This window comes from Lemur catta, chromosome 13, assembly GCF_020740605.2.
Source record: "Lemur catta isolate mLemCat1 chromosome 13, mLemCat1.pri, whole genome shotgun sequence".
In the NCBI taxonomy this organism is placed as follows: Eukaryota; Metazoa; Chordata; class Mammalia; order Primates; family Lemuridae; genus Lemur; species Lemur catta.
This window is the reverse complement of record NC_059140.1, coordinates 83474467-83491990: the sequence shown is the minus strand read 5'-3', so window position 1 is coordinate 83491990 and position 17524 is coordinate 83474467. Positions and strand designations below refer to the sequence as shown.

The 17524-nt window shown below is 63.9% G+C and overlaps 1 protein-coding gene across 1 annotated transcript; it reads left to right on the top strand.

The window, feature by feature from the left end:
* Positions 1-1512: 1512 nt before the first annotated feature.
* C13H13orf46 (chromosome 13 C13orf46 homolog) lies at positions 1513-11502 on the top strand. Its single transcript, XM_045566717.1, has 7 exons — positions 1513-1763; positions 3724-3775; positions 4783-4945; positions 5036-5074; positions 6071-6118; positions 9159-9226; positions 11148-11502. Exons 1-7 carry the CDS (start codon positions 1577-1579, stop codon positions 11212-11214), a joined length of 624 nt encoding a protein of 207 aa, XP_045422673.1. The 5' UTR covers positions 1513-1576; the 3' UTR covers positions 11215-11502.
* The last annotated feature ends 6022 nt before the right edge of the window (positions 11503-17524 follow it).

Here is a 17524-nt window from a genome sequence, read left to right as displayed (position 1 = left end):
GCCAGAGCGGGCACGGCTGAGGCGGACCCCCCCTGCTTTCGGTGCCCTGGGGGCCACTGCAGAGAGAGGGCTGCCCCCCTTCCTCTCGGCTGTGGCTGTCGGGCATCCGGTTGGCCCAGGCACCTCCGGGCCTCGGTCTCTGGCTGCGAGTCGGTAGTTCCCAGGGCAGAGGCTGCTGCCCACCTGGGTGCTTGGCAGGTGACCTGGGGCCTCCCAGGTGCAAAGGAGACCCCAGAGAGGGCAGGGAGCCGGGCTGGTTTGGGGGGCCCTTCTGCCTCCCCCGAATGCGGTGAGCCCCGCGCAGCGAGCTGGCACTCGGGACGGGCGGGAAGGTGGCAGAGCAGGCCGCCCAGCACAGGCCGTCCGGCCTGAGGGTCATTTTGAGACAAAGGCACCAAAAAAACCCGTGCGGGCCGGGGCTCTGGCCTGCCACTTCTTCCTGAAAGAGGAGCCAAGATGCCAAGGCAAGGCCCCAGCGGGAGGACAGCGGCGTCCCCTGGGCAGGGCTGGGCGCCCCACCCTCGTCTCCGGCCTCCCACACGCTCCTCCCACGCCAGCGTCCACGAGTGGAAGGTGGTGCCCAGGCCACGCGGAACCTGCAGGAACGTGGGCTGCTTCTCACGTGGTTTAGTTCCTGGCCCGGCCAGGGACACTCGGGGGTGGGGCTCTCGGACAGCGGGGGCCTTGGTGGGGGCCTCGGGGGTTCTGCTGGGCTGTGTCACGCCCCCAGATTCACGCGGGACCCCAGGACCTGCAGAGAGCCTGTATCTGGAGCAGGAGGGGGTGATTCAGGTAAAATGAGGTCACCAGGGTGGGCCCTGGGCCAGTCGGGCTGTCGTCCTTCTGAGCAGAGATGACCACACGGACGTGCTGGACAGCACGTGAGGACACACGGGACGTGTCCCCCCGCCGGGAGAGAGGCCCCCAGCCCTGCTGACCCCCATCTCGGACGTCTGGCCCCCGGAATGTGAGAACGAACTCCTGTTGTTCAACCGCGGCCGCAGCCTTCGTCCCCCCGCCCACAGTGTGAGGACTCGGGCGGGACGAGCGGTGGCTGTCCTGTCAGCGCCGTCACGCCCACCTTCCCAGGGAGCCCTCCCCACGCCGGGGCAGGCCACGTCCTGCGTGCTGCGGGGCGCGGAGCGGGGGGCGGCCGCTGGGCACCGCCTTCCTGCACCCTCCCTTCCCCGAGCTCGCCCCCGAAACCAGGGAGAGAGTCTCATATCCAAGAAGATGCCCGGCGGCAGGGAGGGCTCCCACGTGCGGCCCAGCGTCCGCGCCGGGGTCCTGGCTGGCCGGCCGCCCACCCGCCCTGCAGGAGACGCTGGGCCAGGCCCATGAAGGGAACGCAGACCCACACCCCAAACCCCAGCCTGCATGAGAGAGCATGCTGGGCCGGGACCCGGCCCACCTTTGACCTCTGACCTTGCAGTGATGTCACAGCAGCCCCATGGCAACAGGGGGTCCCCCGGACGCAGTCTGGGCCACTCTCGCAGAGCAGAGACCGAGAGCCGGGCAGCCATGAGCCGCAGCTGAGGCTGTGCTGGGAGCCGGCGCCCGCTGCCCCGCGCTCAGGATGGAGAAAGACACGGCCACACACCGGAGGCACCGGCCCGGCCCCGGGGCCCTGCCCGCAGGAGCCGCCCCCGGCCACCCCAGGACGGCCAGCGAGGTGGCCGAGCTCCAGCGGAGCAGGAGCGTGGGCAGCTTGCACCAGAAGGGTGACCCTCCCAGCTGCCTCCGGAAGCCACGCAAGGAGCCGGGTAGGGGCTGGGCCCGGCGCCGGAATGTTCTGGGTCCACATGGGTCGAGCCCACGGAGGCCGGCTGGGAGGGTCCTCTGCCCGCAGGCAGCAGAGCAGCAGGGCCGTCGGCAGCGAGGAGGGCACAGGGAGGGCCGGGGCCTGGGGACGTGGCCGCCTGTTCACAGGGAGGCCTGGTCCAGGCACAGCCACAGGGACCCTCCGCACAGCCCTGGGTGCCTGCGGTCACGCCTGACGCTGACCTGGCTTTGACACGGTGGGACGTGCGGGCCTACAGCTCCCATCACACTGCCTCTGCCACGCCAGGACTTGCCTGAACACGCCACACGGGGCCTGGTGGGGGCCCAGGGGTGGCTGCGTGCGATGTCCCGGTTGCACTTGGAGCGTCGGTGCACACACGTCCCAGAGCCCTGGCCTGAGTGGCTGAGAGACCGTGGCGCTGGCTCTGTCCGCAGCTGTCTGGGGTCGGCACACGGCAGGGGAACATGCCGTCTGCTCCCCTGAGCCCTGGGACAGCGTGAAGACCAAAGACGAGCTGTCTGGGAGCCGTGAGCCACTGGGGGGCTGCCATCCCCCTGCCCCGGGCTCGCCTGAGATGAGCAGAGTTCTCAAAAAAAGAAAGGACCTGAAGGCTGCTCAGGGTGATTTGAGCAGGGACAGAAGCAGGTCCCAGAGCGGCCCCAGAGCCTTGGCCTTCCCCAGACGGCGCGGGAGGGGGGGCCACCACAGGCCCTGCCCGGTCCTGGGACCCTCCGCACGGGGCCCAGACGTGTTCCAGGAGCCGGTTCCCCGAGAGCGTGCGGCCACCCAGGCAGCCGAGGTGCTGCATCTGAGTCCCTGCTGTGACACAGGAGACCGGGCTCACCGAGGACACGCAGAGGGTGCTCTGGAGGGGGACAGCAAGAGCAGCTCTGAGAGCCCAGGTTCCAGAACCTGCTGTGGGCCTGGCCCTGAGCCCACTCGGCCCCAGGTGCCCGTTCATCCTGCGATGCCTCCGCGCTATGACCTCCTGGGCTTCATACCAGCCTCCCCGTGGGCAGCCCCAGGGGCAGCCACTGGTCTCACCTCCTGGGACCCCCCCGGAGCTGCTCCCTGCTGAGGTTCCCACGCCCGGGCCTGGAGCAGAGCTGGATGAAAGGCCTGGGGTGGCGGATCCCACCCCCACGTTCACTCCGCCGGCTCCACAGCCCCCTGGGCAAGGTCCAGGAGCCCCCCTGAGACCCTCAGGACAAAGACCCTCGCTAGGCCGGGCACGGTGGCTCACGCCTGTCATCCCAGCACTCTGGGAGGCCGAGGCGGGTGGATTGCTCAAGGTCAGGAGTTAGAGACCAGCCTGAGCAAGAGCGAGACCCCATCTCTACTAAAAAATAGAAAGAAATTATCTGGCCAATTAAAAATCTATATAGAAAAAATTAGCCAGGCATGGTGGCGCATGCCTGTAGTCCCAGCTACTCGGGAGGCTGAGGCAGTAGCATCGCTTAAGCCCAGGAGTTTGAGGTTGCTGTGAGCTAGGCTGACGCCACGGCACTCACTCTAGCCTGGACAACAAAGCGAGACTCTGTCTCAAAAAAAAAAAAAGAAAAGACCCTTGCTGGCTCTTTTTGGGTAAAGGACCACTAGAAACACCTGGCGACACCCCCAGAGGAGCCAGGAGGAATCTATGACCGGAGGATTCTCTGGACAACCGAGTGGTTTCAGGTTTCGGGGGCCTCGCCCACCTCCTGCTCTGCTGCTTCCGGCCGGTCATGCCTGGCCAGACCCGAGAAGTCACCGTGCGTCTCTCCAGGTCACTGGGGCGCACGGCGCCGTGGGGCTGTGCTGTGGAACATGTCGGAGCCACAGACGCGGGGGCCGAGTAGCAGGGCACGTGGTGGGGCGGGGGAGCTCGCTTGAGCTGTGCACCACGCTGGCGATGGCGGCTGCGAAGCTGGTGCACTGACCGCTCTGTCCTTCCTTCTCAGAGTCTGAGGATCCGGGGAAAGACCGGCGGAGCGACGCGGAAGATGCCGGCTGGTAAGAGGGGCCTGGCGCGGCCCTGGAAACCCGAAGTGCACAAGGCCATGCGTGCGAGAGACCTGGGGGGGGGCCTGGAGGGGCCGGGGGTCCTGGGAAGGCCCCACCCAGGGGCTCGATGGGGGTTGGGGATGTATTGGAGAAGGGACGCGTCAGGGGAGGAGCCCTCCTGGGGACAGGCACTGTTGGCTGTCACGAGGGACGGCTCTGGTGGCTTTGGGGAGGGTGGGCGCCCACCTGCTCAGGCCCCTTCCCCTGCCCTGGCCGTGTTTGCCCACGCACCCTCCCGCCATCTTGGAGGACGTGACGGCCATTGAGGCACCAGGAATTTTCTCAGACCGATTCGCAGCACAGGGGCCACTCGCCCGGTTCGCAAATGGCTCCCCTTGTGCGCAGCCAGGGAGGGACCTGGCCCCGGAGTCTCCCCGGTGCAGTTGGTGGATGAGCGTTAGGTGCCCCCGTGTCTGAGGACGGTGTCTGAGGCCAGCCTGGCACAGCCTCCCTGGAGAGCCCGCGGGCAGGCCCGGCAAGGAGGCCTCCATGCACCACGCGGCAGTGAGCTCGCTGTGGCAAAGTTGGGCTGGCAGCCCCCAGAGCCATCGCTGGGGTGTCCTGCTGTCCTCCCCGTGTGGCCGGTCCCCTGCACACCTGGCCGGTATGAGTAGTGGCAGGGCCAGGCGGCTCTCACTGCCCATCCACACCGGGAGTCTGCCGCGAGGGTGGCCACGTCTCCCCCCCAGAGCCAGCTTTGACCCTCCTTCTGCGCCAGCCCGGCCTGGCCATGCACAGCTTGGTTGCCAGGGCGGCAGGGGGCGATTCAGGGCGGGCTCCTCCCACCCAGACGTGGCTGCAGCGGCAGCGGGGCCAGGCCCGTCCTGCCAGGAGGGCCCGTGGCTCACAGACCCCCCTGCCCGGCGAGGCCCCCCCAGCCCACAGCCCCGTGGCCCCGTGTCCAGTGTGGCACAAGTGGCGCCTTTTCCAAACCAGCGTTCCCGCGTCTCGTGCAGCCAGGGGAACGTGGAGGAAGGCGCGGCAGAGAAGGAGGAGGGTGGCCTTGGACGGGCGGACCCCGCGGCGGGAAGAACGGAACCGGAGCCCGAGAAGGGAGGCTCGGAGGCCAGCACCACGGGGGAGCCGCGGGGCGAGCGCTGCCACCGCGGGGAAGCCGAGGTCAGGTAGCGCCCGAGCGTGGCAGAGTTTTTTGTCCCCTGCCTGAGAGTCCTGCCTCTGTTTACCTGGTTGGTGTCTTTGGGCTTTCAGGAGCAGGAGTCCGTGGGGCTGAACGACCTGGAGAAAGAGGTACACGCTCTCCGCCGCGGGGACAGAAGTGAGACGGGGGGGCCTGTCCAGGCGCGAGTCCCACGGGCCACGAGCCTGCCGTGACTGTGGCCGGGGCCATCTCCGTGGGCGCCGTGCCTCAGCGCTGGACCGAGCCCCACCCCAGAAAGGGGCCCACACTCTGCGCCCCTGTGCATATAGCAGCGTCCTCACCCAGCTTGCCGGACGGGGCGGCCACCAGCAAGGCCTGGGGTCTGGGCAGAGGGGACCTCGGTGTGACCGTGGCCCGGAAGAACCCCCAGAGCCCATGCCCTGAGGTGTGGCAGAGACACGTCAGTGCAGGGTGGGTCCCCCAGGCACTCGATGAAGAAGGCGGCTTTGTTTTCCTCCACGGCTCGTGCAGGGGGTGGAGCTGGGCGCGTCCGCCAGGCTGTCCCGCAGACGGTCCCGGCTTCGGTTCGGGGCCCTGGGAGCCCTTCACCCTCCCAAACACTTCCCTGGAGTTGACCACAGTGTTGCCACTGGGTGGGGACATGGTCTGGGCAGCCAAGGTGCCCAGTCGGAGGCCCAGGACGGCGGCTGAGCCGCGGGGCGCTCACATCTCCGTGGGAGTCTTGACCACCCAGTGCAGGGTGTGGCCCCGCAGGCTGGGGGGCGCAGAGTCCAGGTGCTGCCCTGCCGAGCAGGTCTGGGGTGAAGGGGCCGCCACGGCTCTGGGCACTGTTCCGTCACCCGGCGAAGGCAGAGGATGCCCTCCGGCTGTCAGCGCCCTGGCGGGAGGGGAGGAGAGTGGGGTGAGAGCGCCAAGTCCTCCTCCCACGGCCCCTCATGGTGCGCACACCACCAGCGCTCTGCCCGCTCCCCGGGAGCCCCCGCGAAGCATTGCGGTGTCCGGTGGTCCTGGTGGCGTCCTCAGGCCTGGCTGCCCCCGGGCCGGGAGCCCACTGCCCCCGGGCATTCTGCTTTCCTCCTTGCTCACGTGCGCCCGCCGCCCACCTCTTTGGTTTCCATTCACAGAAGCCGTCTGTGTTTGTGGAGATCGATCTGCGGGACCACACCGAGGAGGTAAAGATGAGACCCTCACCCACGCAAAGTCACGCCACCCACCGGGAAGGTGCCTGCGTTTTCCAGGCCGGGCCTGAGAGGCCTTTCCAGGAACTTGCCCCGTGACAGGCGTGTGCTGCGGGCAGGGCAGAGGCCTGGGGCCCACGGCTGCTGGAGGGGTCCCTGGGGCTGCGGATGGGCCTTGGGCGGGGCACACCCTTGCCTCTTCCTCACCTTCCCGCACTCCAACCTGCACACACTCCAGGACCACCAGGGACGTCAGGGCCCAGGCCAACCTCAGGGTGTCTGTGGGCCCCCCGGACTTCCTGTGGGGTCACGTTGGGGTGGGAGTCGGGTGACCTGGTCTTCGTTGGTGAATGGCTCTGCCAGTAAATGTGCAAACCACTCTTACCTGTGTGTGCCTCAGTTGGCTCTTCTATAAAATGGGGATCATCATAGTAGGGTGGTTTTGTAAAGCTCTCAGAACAGCCTCACACTCAGAACACTTCAGTATTGTCATTGTCATTGCCATCATCACTGTCACACCACCATCATCATCATGTCACCATCACCACCTCCATCATTGTACCCATCATCATCATAACCGTCATCATGATCACCATCACAACCGTCATCACCACCATAACCATCGTCATCACCATCGTACCCATCATCACAACCATCACTACCACCATAACCATCATCACCACCATAACCATCATCACCACCATCATAACCATCATCACCACCATAACCATCATCACCACCATCATAACCATCATCACCACCATAACCATCACCACCATCATAACCATCATCACCACCATAACCATCATCACCACCATAACCATCGTCATCACCATCGTACCCATCATCACAACCATCACTACCACCATAACCATCATCACCACCATCATAACCATCATCACCACCATAACCATCATCACCACCATCATAACCATCACCACCATCATAACCATCACCACCACCATAACCATCATCACCACCATCATAACCATCATCACCACCATAACCATCGTCATCACCATCGTACCCATCGTCACAACCATCATCACCACCATAACCATCATCACCACCATCATAATCATCATCACCACCATAACCATCGTCATCACCATCGTACCCATCGTCACAACCATCATCACCACCATAACCATCATCACCACCATCATAACCATCATCACCACCATAACCATCATCACCACCATCATAATCATCACCACCATCATAATCATCACCACCACCATAACCATCATCACCACCACCATAACCATCACCACCACCATCATAACCATCATCACCACCATCATAACCATCACCACCACCATAACCATCATCACCACCATCATAACCATCACCACCATCATAACCATCATCATCACCATCGTACCCACCATCATAATGATCACCACCACCATAACCATCATCACCACCATCATAACCATCATCACCACCATAACCATCATCACCACCATAACTATCATCACCACCATCATAACCATCATCACCACCATAACCATCATCACCACCATCATAATCATCACCACCACCATAACCATCATCACCACCATAACCATCACCACCACCATCATAACCATCATCACCACCATAACCATCGTCATCACCATTGTACCCATTGTCACAACCATCATCACCACCATAACCATCATCATCACCATCACAACCATCATCACCACCATAACCATCACCACCACCATCATAACCATCATCACCACCATAACCATCATCATCACCATCGTACCCATCATCACAACCATCACCCCCACCATAACCATCATCACCACCATCATAACCATCATCACCACCATCATAACCATCTTCACCACCATAACCATCATCATCACCATCACCATCATTATCTAAAAAGAAGAGGTTGACCCGGTGGCTTGTCTGGGCCCTTCCAACACAGATATCTGGGATGTCTTCCTCCATTTCTCAGCTGTAGCAAACAGTCATCATTTTGGAGGTTTCTTAAAGTTCTTTCTTGGCAGGTTTAGGCTTCTGCCTGGGGTCGGTTATTTTGCAGATACCCCTTTTGCCCTAAGGTGGGGAGAGCTGGTTGTTACTGCCTCACGAGGCCACTCCTGGGGTACGTGGGTTCTGCGGAGTCCAGGAGGGTCAGCCAGGGTAGAGTGGGAAGGATCAGGCTACGTGTCCCAGTCTGTAGTCTGGGGCCAGGGAGGCCCACGTCAAGGGCGCAGTTCCTTGGTCAGGGGCCCCTAATTTGAAATTTCCACTCAGCAGAGTCCTGTCTGGTGGGAGGTCATCTGGGGCTGTCTCCATGCCCTGTCTCTGTGCCCCCATCTCCGTGCCCCATCTCTGCACCCCATCTCCATCCCCCCATCTCCACACCCCGTCTCTGCACCCTGTCTCTGCACCCCATCTCTGCACCTCACACCCCATCTTTGTACCCCATCTCCGTACCTTGCACCCCATCTTCGCACCCCATCTCTGCACCCCATCTCCGCACCGCACCTCACACCCCATCTCCACACCCCATCCCCGCACCCCATCTCCACACCCCATCTTTGCACCTCACACCCCATCTCCACACCCTGTCCCCGCACCCCATCTCCACACCCCATCTTTGCACCTCACACCCCATCTCCACACCCCATCCCCGCACCCCATCTCCACACCCCATCTTCGCACCTCACACCCCATCTCCACACCCCATCTCTGCACCCCGTCTCCACACCCTGTCCCCGCACCCCATCTCCACACCCCATCTTTGCACCTCACACCCCATCTCCACACCCCATCTCTGCACCCCGTCTCCACACCCTGTCTCCACACCCCATCTCCACACCTTGCACCCCATCTTCACACCCTATCTCTGCACCTCACACCCCATCTCCACACCGCACCTCACACCCCATCTCTGCACCCCATCTCTGCACCTCACACCCCGTCTTCACGCCCTGTCTCTGTGCCCCATCTCCGCGCCCCTGGTCCTCTGGCAGGTCGCAGGTCCGGCCCCGGCACCTGCGGTTGACACCTGTCCTGCCACTCCCCACAGGTGGCCACCTGTGCCGCGATGGAAGAGAAGCGGTCCTGGATGGACACGGGGGACGCGTCAGAAGACGAGTGAGTGACGCTGGCTGGTCACACTGGGGGGCGGGGACGTTTCCTCCACCACTTGTGGAGGCCTCCGCGCGCCTGTGCCTCCCTCTGCTCCCCGGGAGCCTGCGGAGACGGAGCATGTGCCAGGGCTGGAGGGGCCGAGGGGCAGCAGGCCGCGGCCCTCTGGGGGCCGCGCCGCCTTCACAGCACCTCCCGCCCCAGAGCAGGCGCGGCCCACCCGTCGGCCAGCGAAGGAACAGGTGTGGGAAGGAGAGGTGGCCGGGGGTACGGCCTCCATTTGCTTTCTGGCTGCCGAGGCCACGGACTGGGGCCCTGTGGGCAGTGGGGGCTGCGACGTGGCCGCTGTCGTGGTCAGGTGGGTCCCTAGGTTGGGAGGACATGTGTCCGGACGGCTCTCTCCCTGCCGGGCAGATGCCATGCAGGACCGGCGAAGCCCCAAGACGTCCCGAGGCCCTGAGGCCTCGGCCAGGAGGAGGGACCTCGGGAGCAGGCCAGACCCTCACCTCCGGCCCACCGAGGGTCCAGGGATCCATTTTGTTTTATTTTAAACAATACAGAGAAATACAAGGAAGAAAATTGCCATGATCCGAATTCCCACCACTCAGAATTAGTAGCTATATTAGTATTTTGACTTACTACAGATTTTTAAAGTTTTGTGTCTTATTTATTTTTATTTTTGTAGAGACTGGGTCTTTGTCACCCAGCCTGAGTGCAGTGGTGTCATCACAGCTCACTGCAGCCTTGAACTCCTGGGCTCAAGCATCCTCCTGCCTCAGCCTCCCGAGTGGCCGGGACCATAGGCTCACGCCACCATGTCTGGCTAATTTTTAAATTTTTTGTACAGATGGGGTCTTGCTCTGTTGCCCAGGCTGGTCTCGAATTTCTGAGCTCAAGCGATCCTCCCGCCTCGGCCTCCCAAAGTGCTGGGATCGCAGTGGTGAGCCCCACCCCCGGCCTGGCCTACTTATTACAGGTTTTTTTTTAAAAGGAAAGTTGCTCTATTGAATCTATAAAACTGATGCACGGTCATTTCAAATAACTGAAACAATGTAAGCGAGCACAACACAGAGGAAAGTCTTAAACTCGCCCCAAATCCCACCTCTTGAAGGGGGGATGGGGCAGCGGGTGGTCTCCGCGTCTCAGAGCAAGGGCTGAGTGACGCCGGGCCCGTCCCCAGGGGCGTCTCTCTGGACCGGCGGCCTGAGCGTGAACAGCGTGGAGCTGCTTGGCCGTTATTGATGAATTATTGTTGCTGCTATGATACTGTTACGGCATTACCGTCTCCTCAGATTTTTATGTCATGGGGGAGAAGTTCTGTGAGGTGGTTTATTCTCTCCCCCCTGAGAGGTTCCCTGACCACGTCCCTAACATCACCAGGTCACATGAGCTTTTCCCGGGACGGCAGAGTGTGTCACACTCCCGCACTGGGCCTGGGCAGGTGGTTCTCCGCCGCGGGGAGCTGTGTTGTTCTCATGTTTCCCGGGGGTGGGTTTGCCACGTGGCTCGGAGCTTGGGGGCTTTGTGCTCCACCTGCCCTGCGACTCAGCTGCCCTGGAGAACCCGCCAGGTGGAGCCGGCACGGCGAGAGCTGTCCTGGGCCCCTGGAGGCCATCTGGGGCCCGGTGGGGGCCTGGCCTGGTGGATGCCAGAGCCGCCCACCCCCCTGGACCCACAGCTGCCGGGCTGCTCCGACCTGCTGAGGTTTCTCTCCCGGGCCTTGGCAGGGCGGCCCAGAGGGTGGCCTGGGCCCCCGGCATGATTGGCGTGTGCCGCCCCTTGGCACCGAGCCCTGGGCGCCCTGCGGACGTGCGGGAGTGGGCGTGGGAGTCAGGAAGCACCTCGGGCGCTGGGGCAGGGGCTGCTCTAGAGCGCGTGGCCGCGGCCGGGGCCCTTGCTCACCCCTCACGCCCCCCACCCCTGGCAGGACGCGGACCAGCTGGGTGTGCTGCATCCCGTACACGGCCAAGAGGAGGCCGAAGGACAGCGCGTAGCCACCGGGCAGGTACGGGCTCAGAGAAGAGGGTGCGGCGGGGCCAGCAGGCCAGGCGTCTGGTGCCGCCACCCACTGGCCCCACAGCCTCTCCCTCGCCAGGCACTGAGGCCCCGTTTCCGTGTCCTGGGACACCAGGCGGCCACGGTACAGACCACGCGGCCTCCACGCAAAGACCCCGCCCTGCCCCAAGCCAGGCCTGAGGCGGATGACCAGCGGCGTGAGCCCTGCGAAAAACCGCTGCCCGCACAGCCGCTGCCCGCTGTCCTTGGAAGACACAATAAATGCGTTAGGGGAACAGGCTCTTCCTCTCCGGCCAGCTCCGGGCTCCAGCCCCTCCCCTCTGGCTGGGGTGTGTCAGGGGAGCACAGAGGCGCCTCGGGCACGGGAGCAGCTCAGCCGGGTGGTGACGGGCACACAGCCCCCACGGTGCCCAGGAACACGGTGCCGGTCAGGAGGGCACATGCAGGAGGGTCCTCCAGAACCAGGAGCAGAGCGGGTGCGGCGGGCACAGGAGGGGCCGTGGTGAGGACAGAAATCACAGCCCAGGTGTCGCGATCCGCCCTTGCGGGAGCCATGCACCCCCGGCCCAGAGGAGGAGGAGGGTCCCCAGTGGGCGTGGGGCTGCGGAGCCCACGGCTCTGGCTGGGCCGGGTGAAGCCACGTCCTTCCCGCCAGGCCGGTGCTGGGTGGGCTCTGTGCACAGTGACAGCGGCAGGCTCGGCCAGTGCTGCCCGGGGGTCCCACCCGGGAGAGATGCCGGTGCTCTGGAGCCCGTGCCGCTCGGACCTTGGTCCCTGAGGGTCCAGGAGCCGGGGCGTCGCCGAGCGCCGTGGGGGTGGTGCGCAGGGATGGACTGGGCACCAGGCCACGCGGGAAGGGGAGGCGGCAGAGCAGGTGCAGGAAGAGGGCGCCTTGTCTAACCCGCGTAGCCGCGGGCCGAGGGGCTGAGGATCTGCAGTTTCATCCCGACCACGTGCCCGGCCTCACTCCCGCAGACGTGTTCCACCAGCACCCACCTCAGACCTCTCCCACGCATGCTGGCGCACACACATGCATCCTCACGTGCACACAGCACACGCGTGCACACACGGGCACCCGCAGCACGGCACGGGCAGGCGGCCTGCAGCATGTCCCAGACGGAGGAGTCCCTGAGGCCCCCAGACGTCCCACGCGGGGTCTGGGCTGTTCGGCGGCGTCGGCAGGTCTGTGCCAGGGTGCAGACGCAGCGGCTGGGCCCCGCCCGTCTAGGCAGACAAAGAGGAGGCTTCCAGCGCCCCCTGTCGGTCAGGACCCCTGAACAAAGTGCCCCCCAGTCTCCCCCAGGTCCTCACTTCCCGGCAGTCGACACTCTGACCCTGGACCGGCGCTCCCTGCCATCCACACCGTGAGCTGCCGCCTCGCGCCGGTCATGCGCCGGGGCCCCAATGTGCCCACCGCACCGGCCAGACCGACCCGAGGGTCTGCCCACCATCCCTGGCCGCCAGGAAGGAGGTTTGAACTCGGCCACTGCCCTCTGGCTGTGTCACCAGCTACAAAGACACCCTGAGAAGCTTCCAGAAAAGAGCTGGTTTGTCCCCTTGGCCGGGCTGGAGGAGGCGTCTCCCTGGGCTTGCGTGGAGGGAGCGTCGGCCAAGCCACTAGGACGGCAGGCCCTGCCGCTCGCCCACGTGGGTAGCCCGGTGGTGACTGGTTTAAACTGGGAACCTCCCAGAACCGACACACGCTGGACTGCTCCGAACCGGTTTCCTCGAAGCACAGGGTGATTCTGTCCCTTCTGTCCCTGCTGCTCCCACCGCTGCGCTCCTGGGCCCTCCCCGGGCAGGAGGTTCCCACGGGGCAGGTGCCATCTGTGGGGTGGGGACTGCGGCCGGCACTGCTGCCTCCTCCCAGCAAGGAAGGGGCTCGTCCCACCCGGGTGCTGCCAGCGGTGCCTGACAGTCGGGCAGCCACGGAGCAGGGGTCAGGCTGGGGGTCTGAGGTTTGGGGTCTGGGGCTGGGCTGGGCTGGGGGGTCTGGGGGTCTGGGGTCTGGGGTTTGGGATTTGGGGGTCTGGGGCTGGTCTGGGGTCTGGGGCTGGGCTGGGGGTCTGGGGTTTGGGATTTGGGGGTCTGGGGCTGGGCTGGGGTCTGGGGCTGGGCTGGGCTGGGGGTCTGGGGGTCTGGGGTCTGGGGTTTGGGATTTGGGGGTCTGGGGCTGGGCTGGGGTCTGGGGCTGGGCTGGGGGTCTGGGGTTTGGGGGTCCGGAGCTGGGCTGGGTGCACTGGGGCTGGAGCGCATGTCCCTGGGCAGTGGCCGTCGGCAGCAGGGTGGTTGGCAGGTGGGCCAAGCCCCATTTCTTGGTGGGCATGAGACGGGCCGGGGGACCATGGGCACCAGGAGACACCCACTGGCAGCAGGAGCAGCACCCACACAAGTTAACTCTGTGCCCCAAAGGCAGCAGGGCCCTCGGGGGCATAGAAGCTGCCCCTGCACAGGTGCCTGCAGTCAGGGCAGGTGGGTCAGGCGGGAGGGCTGGAGCCGGTGGAGCGGCGGGCAGGGGCCAAGGGCGGGCAGGGGCCAAGGGCGGGCACCTCCTGCAGAGGCCGGCGGGTGGTCCAGGCTCAGGGAGGGAGCCGGTGCCCTGCTGGGGGTTCTCTGCCCCTCTGCCCCTCCCTCTGACACCGAGGGCCCCGTGGGGGCGCTGACGGAGCCCCGTGGCTTTGTAGGAGGGGCCAGTGGCCCCAGCCTGACGCAGTTTCCTCCCTGGTTCCTGTGGCCCCGCCCACGCAGACCCGGGAGGTGGGAGGCAACAGGCTTAGCCTGGAGCCCACCCTGCAGGGCGCGGCTGCCACGGCTGGAGCAGCACCAGCCCACCTGTGGTAGGTAACGTGGACACGGCAGCCTGGACCTGCGGTGCGGTCCTGCCGTGCGGACTGTTGCACCTGGAGCCTCCGTGCACGGCAGTGTCTGCAGGTGGAGCTGCACGTGGACAGCCACACACAGGTGGTTCCTGTGAGACTGGGGTCACAGGGCACCACGACCTTTTACCTTTCCCATGTCTCGCAACATCACGAGCCTCTGTCCAGCGTCCTCCACGGCCTCACTGGCCACGCGCTGGGCACAGTGCTGAGGGCTGTGCCCCTGGCGAGGGGAGGGAATCCGGCTCGGGGGCCTCGTCCTGGGGGCACTGACAGGAGACACTCCATGCATCTAACTTATCCGCACGGACTCTCGTAAAATTACCGCGTTTTGGAAACGTCTGAGGACCCCGGCTCCCAGGCAGCCCCCCTTGAGGTGGCCAAGGCTGGGCCGCCCGGGCGGGTTTGCACGTTTGGCCCCAGGAGGTCGGCCCTGGGGTCCGTCTGTGCGGCTGAGGACAGAGGCTGGAGACCGTCCACGGCAGGTGGGTGGCACGAAGGTGGGCAGGGCGCGGCAGGGCTGTGCCCCCGGAGGGCGTCTGGGGCGCCAGGGCAGAGGTAAAGAGGTGCCCGCCCAGCCTTGGATTTGTGGCTACGTCCCACGGTGGGCGCCGGGCTCTGCAGGCCTGGCCTGGCGGCTGCACGCAGCTGGCACCACCACGTGGTGGGCCTGGGCCACGTCCCAGCTGCTCTGCTTTCTGTCCCGGAGTCGGGACCTCCCAGACCGTCCGCAAGGACGGGCCCTGGCACTGCCGCTGCTGCAGACGATCACCGGCGGGTGGGCCGGCCACAGTGCACACGTGTGGCTGCACCGGCACTTGGGGACACGGACGCGTGTGGACCCCAGCTGGGTGCCCCACCCACCTTGGAGACCCCATGGGGCACGGCCCCGCCTGGGCTGTGGGAAAATTCCTCACAGCACATGCGGCCCTGGGCCGGGGCTGTGTGGCAACCGCCCCCGTGGTCCTTCCCACGCGACCTGCGCACGAACACGAGGCGAAAACAAAGCTCACATGGACACCGAGGCTGCCCGGGCCCTGCGCCCCCAGGGACGCTGCGGTGGGCCACGGAGGGGGACAGGTGGCTGCAGCCAGCGCAGGTGTGCAGGGCTTCCCCGGGGTGCTGAGGGCCTCTCCGGCTGCCAGGCTTCACGGGGACCGGGGGAGCTGCCGTCCCCTGTTGGGCCCCAAGCCCAGGCAGGGAGAGCCCGGGGGGCGCCTGCGTGGGAAGAGACCCTCCAGCCGGGCCGCAGGGGGCACCTGGAAAGGTGGTCAGGGATGACCCGAGGGGACCTAACTGGGAACCGGGTGAGAGCCTCTTCCCTACCCCTGCGTGGCGCCCGGGCGAACCCCTGGACAGAGCAGTGGGCAGACACCCCCGGGTGACCCGGGAGGGGCCCTGGGACCTCGTGGGGGTAGATGGTCCTCCCTCCCTGCGCCCCAGGCCCACAGTGGCCTTGCTAAGGGTGCCTGGGGGCCCCCGGGGAGGAGTGGGGTGTCCTGACACACCCTGGGATGGGCAGGGAGCACTCATTCCCCAGAGGGAGCACGGAGGGGCCCTGGGGCAGGGAGGGAGGCCACATTCCACAGAGGGGAACAAATTTTAAAACTGGTTTCATGGTTTCTTTTTTTTTAATCTAAGAAATCTTTGTGTCAGAAAAAAGGTTTTCTCCTGTGTCTTTTCTGCAGAAGTTTTCTAGTTTCAGAGTTTGCATCTAAGTCTCTAACCCATTCTGAATTACTTCGTTTGTGTGGAGTGTATAAAACAAAGGTCAGCTTTTTCCCATAAAGGAATCCAGTGGACCCAACACTGTTGAAAGATCTTTTTCGAGGTAACATGCTCAGATTTAACTTTTCGACCCGTAGTGTAAGCCCTTTGCAATAAGATTATGAAAGCGACGGTGAGGAACATGCTTATGGGGCACATTCTAAACTCTTGCAGAGTGGCTGTTGTGGGGACAATTTGTTTCACCACAGTAAGCTCACGATGCAACAAAATAAAACAGCCAAAAACCTTCTTTTCCCATTGGATAGTCATGCACCTTTGCAAAAAATTAATTTATCATATTTGCGTGGGTCCATTTCCTTTCTTTTTTCTGAGACAGAGTCTTGCTCTGTTGCCCGGGCTGGAGTGCCATGGCATCAGCCTAGCTCACAGCAACCTCAAACTCCTGGGCTCAAGCGATCCTCCTGCCTCAGCCTCCCGAGTAGCTGGGACTACAGGCATGCGCCAGCATCCCCAGCTAATTTTTTCTATATATTTTTAGTTGTCCAGCTAATTTCTTTCTACTTTTTTAGTAGAGACGGGGTCTCGCTCTTGCTCAGGCTGGTCTCGAACTCCTGAGCTCAAACCATCCGCCGGCCTCAGCCTCCCAGGGTGCTAGGATTACAGGTGTGAGCCACCGCGCCCGGCCCAGACTGGAGTCTTGAATGCGGTTGGTCACACGGATCTACATGTGCGGTAGCATGTCACAGAATCACTGCACGAAGACATGCTCAAAATAAAAAACTAGCGAAACCCGAGCAAGTGCCTTGGTCTCGTGAGCTGCGCTGTGCTGGGTCCGTTTCCTGGTGTGGACGGTTCGCTGAGTTGTGCAAGACGCCACCGGTGGGCGTGTGGGACCCTCTGGACCGTTCTGCAACTTCTTGTGAAGCTATAATTAGTTCAAATGCAACACCACAAACACCAAATACGTAGAAATAAACCTGACAGAGATGCACGAGGCCTGGAGGCTGCAGGCCGAGAGGCAGCCGTGGGCGGAGCCCACCGAGGACGCCCCCTCCCCACAGAGCAGTCGCTAGCGGCAGCACAGCCCCAGCCAGAGTCCCGGCCTGTCTTCTTCCGGAAGAAATCAGCAAGCTAATTCCAAAGCTCGTGGAAATGACAAGGACTGGGAGAGGCCAAAGCAGGTTGATGGCGGCGAAGGTCTCAGTCAGCGGCGGAGGCTCCTGGAGCTGAGTGCGAGTCTGCACCTGGAGGACTAACCGGGGTGCACCTGTGGCTGTGGGGACATCGGGGCTGGGGGGCACCCTGGAGGGACAGGAGCAGGTGGCCTCGAGGCCAGGACAGCTTTGTCCCCATACGCCAGGCGGACGTGGGAGGAGAAACAGCGACGGAGCTTCTGACCCCGGGCAGGTGGGAGAGTGACCGGTCTCGCCCCGTCTCCATCCTTGCCTGGGAAGATCAGCTTGTTGCGTTATTAGTGTGGAATAGACTTTAATTTCAGGCGCTACACGTGGCCTGTGGGCCCCAAGTCACAGTCTGCACGTCCTCGCGACGGGAGGACCACGAGGGCTCCGCCCAGGAACAGCGGGGCAACCCTCGGGTGCAGAGGCCTCCCTTGCCTGGGTCCGGCCGGCGCCACACTCACGGCCTGGGTGTCACTGGGCACAGCCTCCAGCTTGACCCTCCC

What these genes read in the sequence shown, in the direction of transcription:
- C13H13orf46 (XM_045566717.1), top strand. Translation starts at nt 1,577, where the DNA reads ATGGAGAAAGACACGGCCACACACCGGAGGCACCGGCCCGGCCCCGGG. An exon ending in GAAGCCACGCAAGGAGCCGG is followed by an intron (nt 1,764 to 3,723) that starts GTAGGGGCTGGG and finishes CTTCCTTCTCAG; the next exon opens with AGTCTGAGGATCCGGGGAAA. An exon ending in GACGCGGAAGATGCCGGCTG is followed by an intron (nt 3,776 to 4,782) that starts GTAAGAGGGGCC and finishes CGTCTCGTGCAG; the next exon opens with CCAGGGGAACGTGGAGGAAG.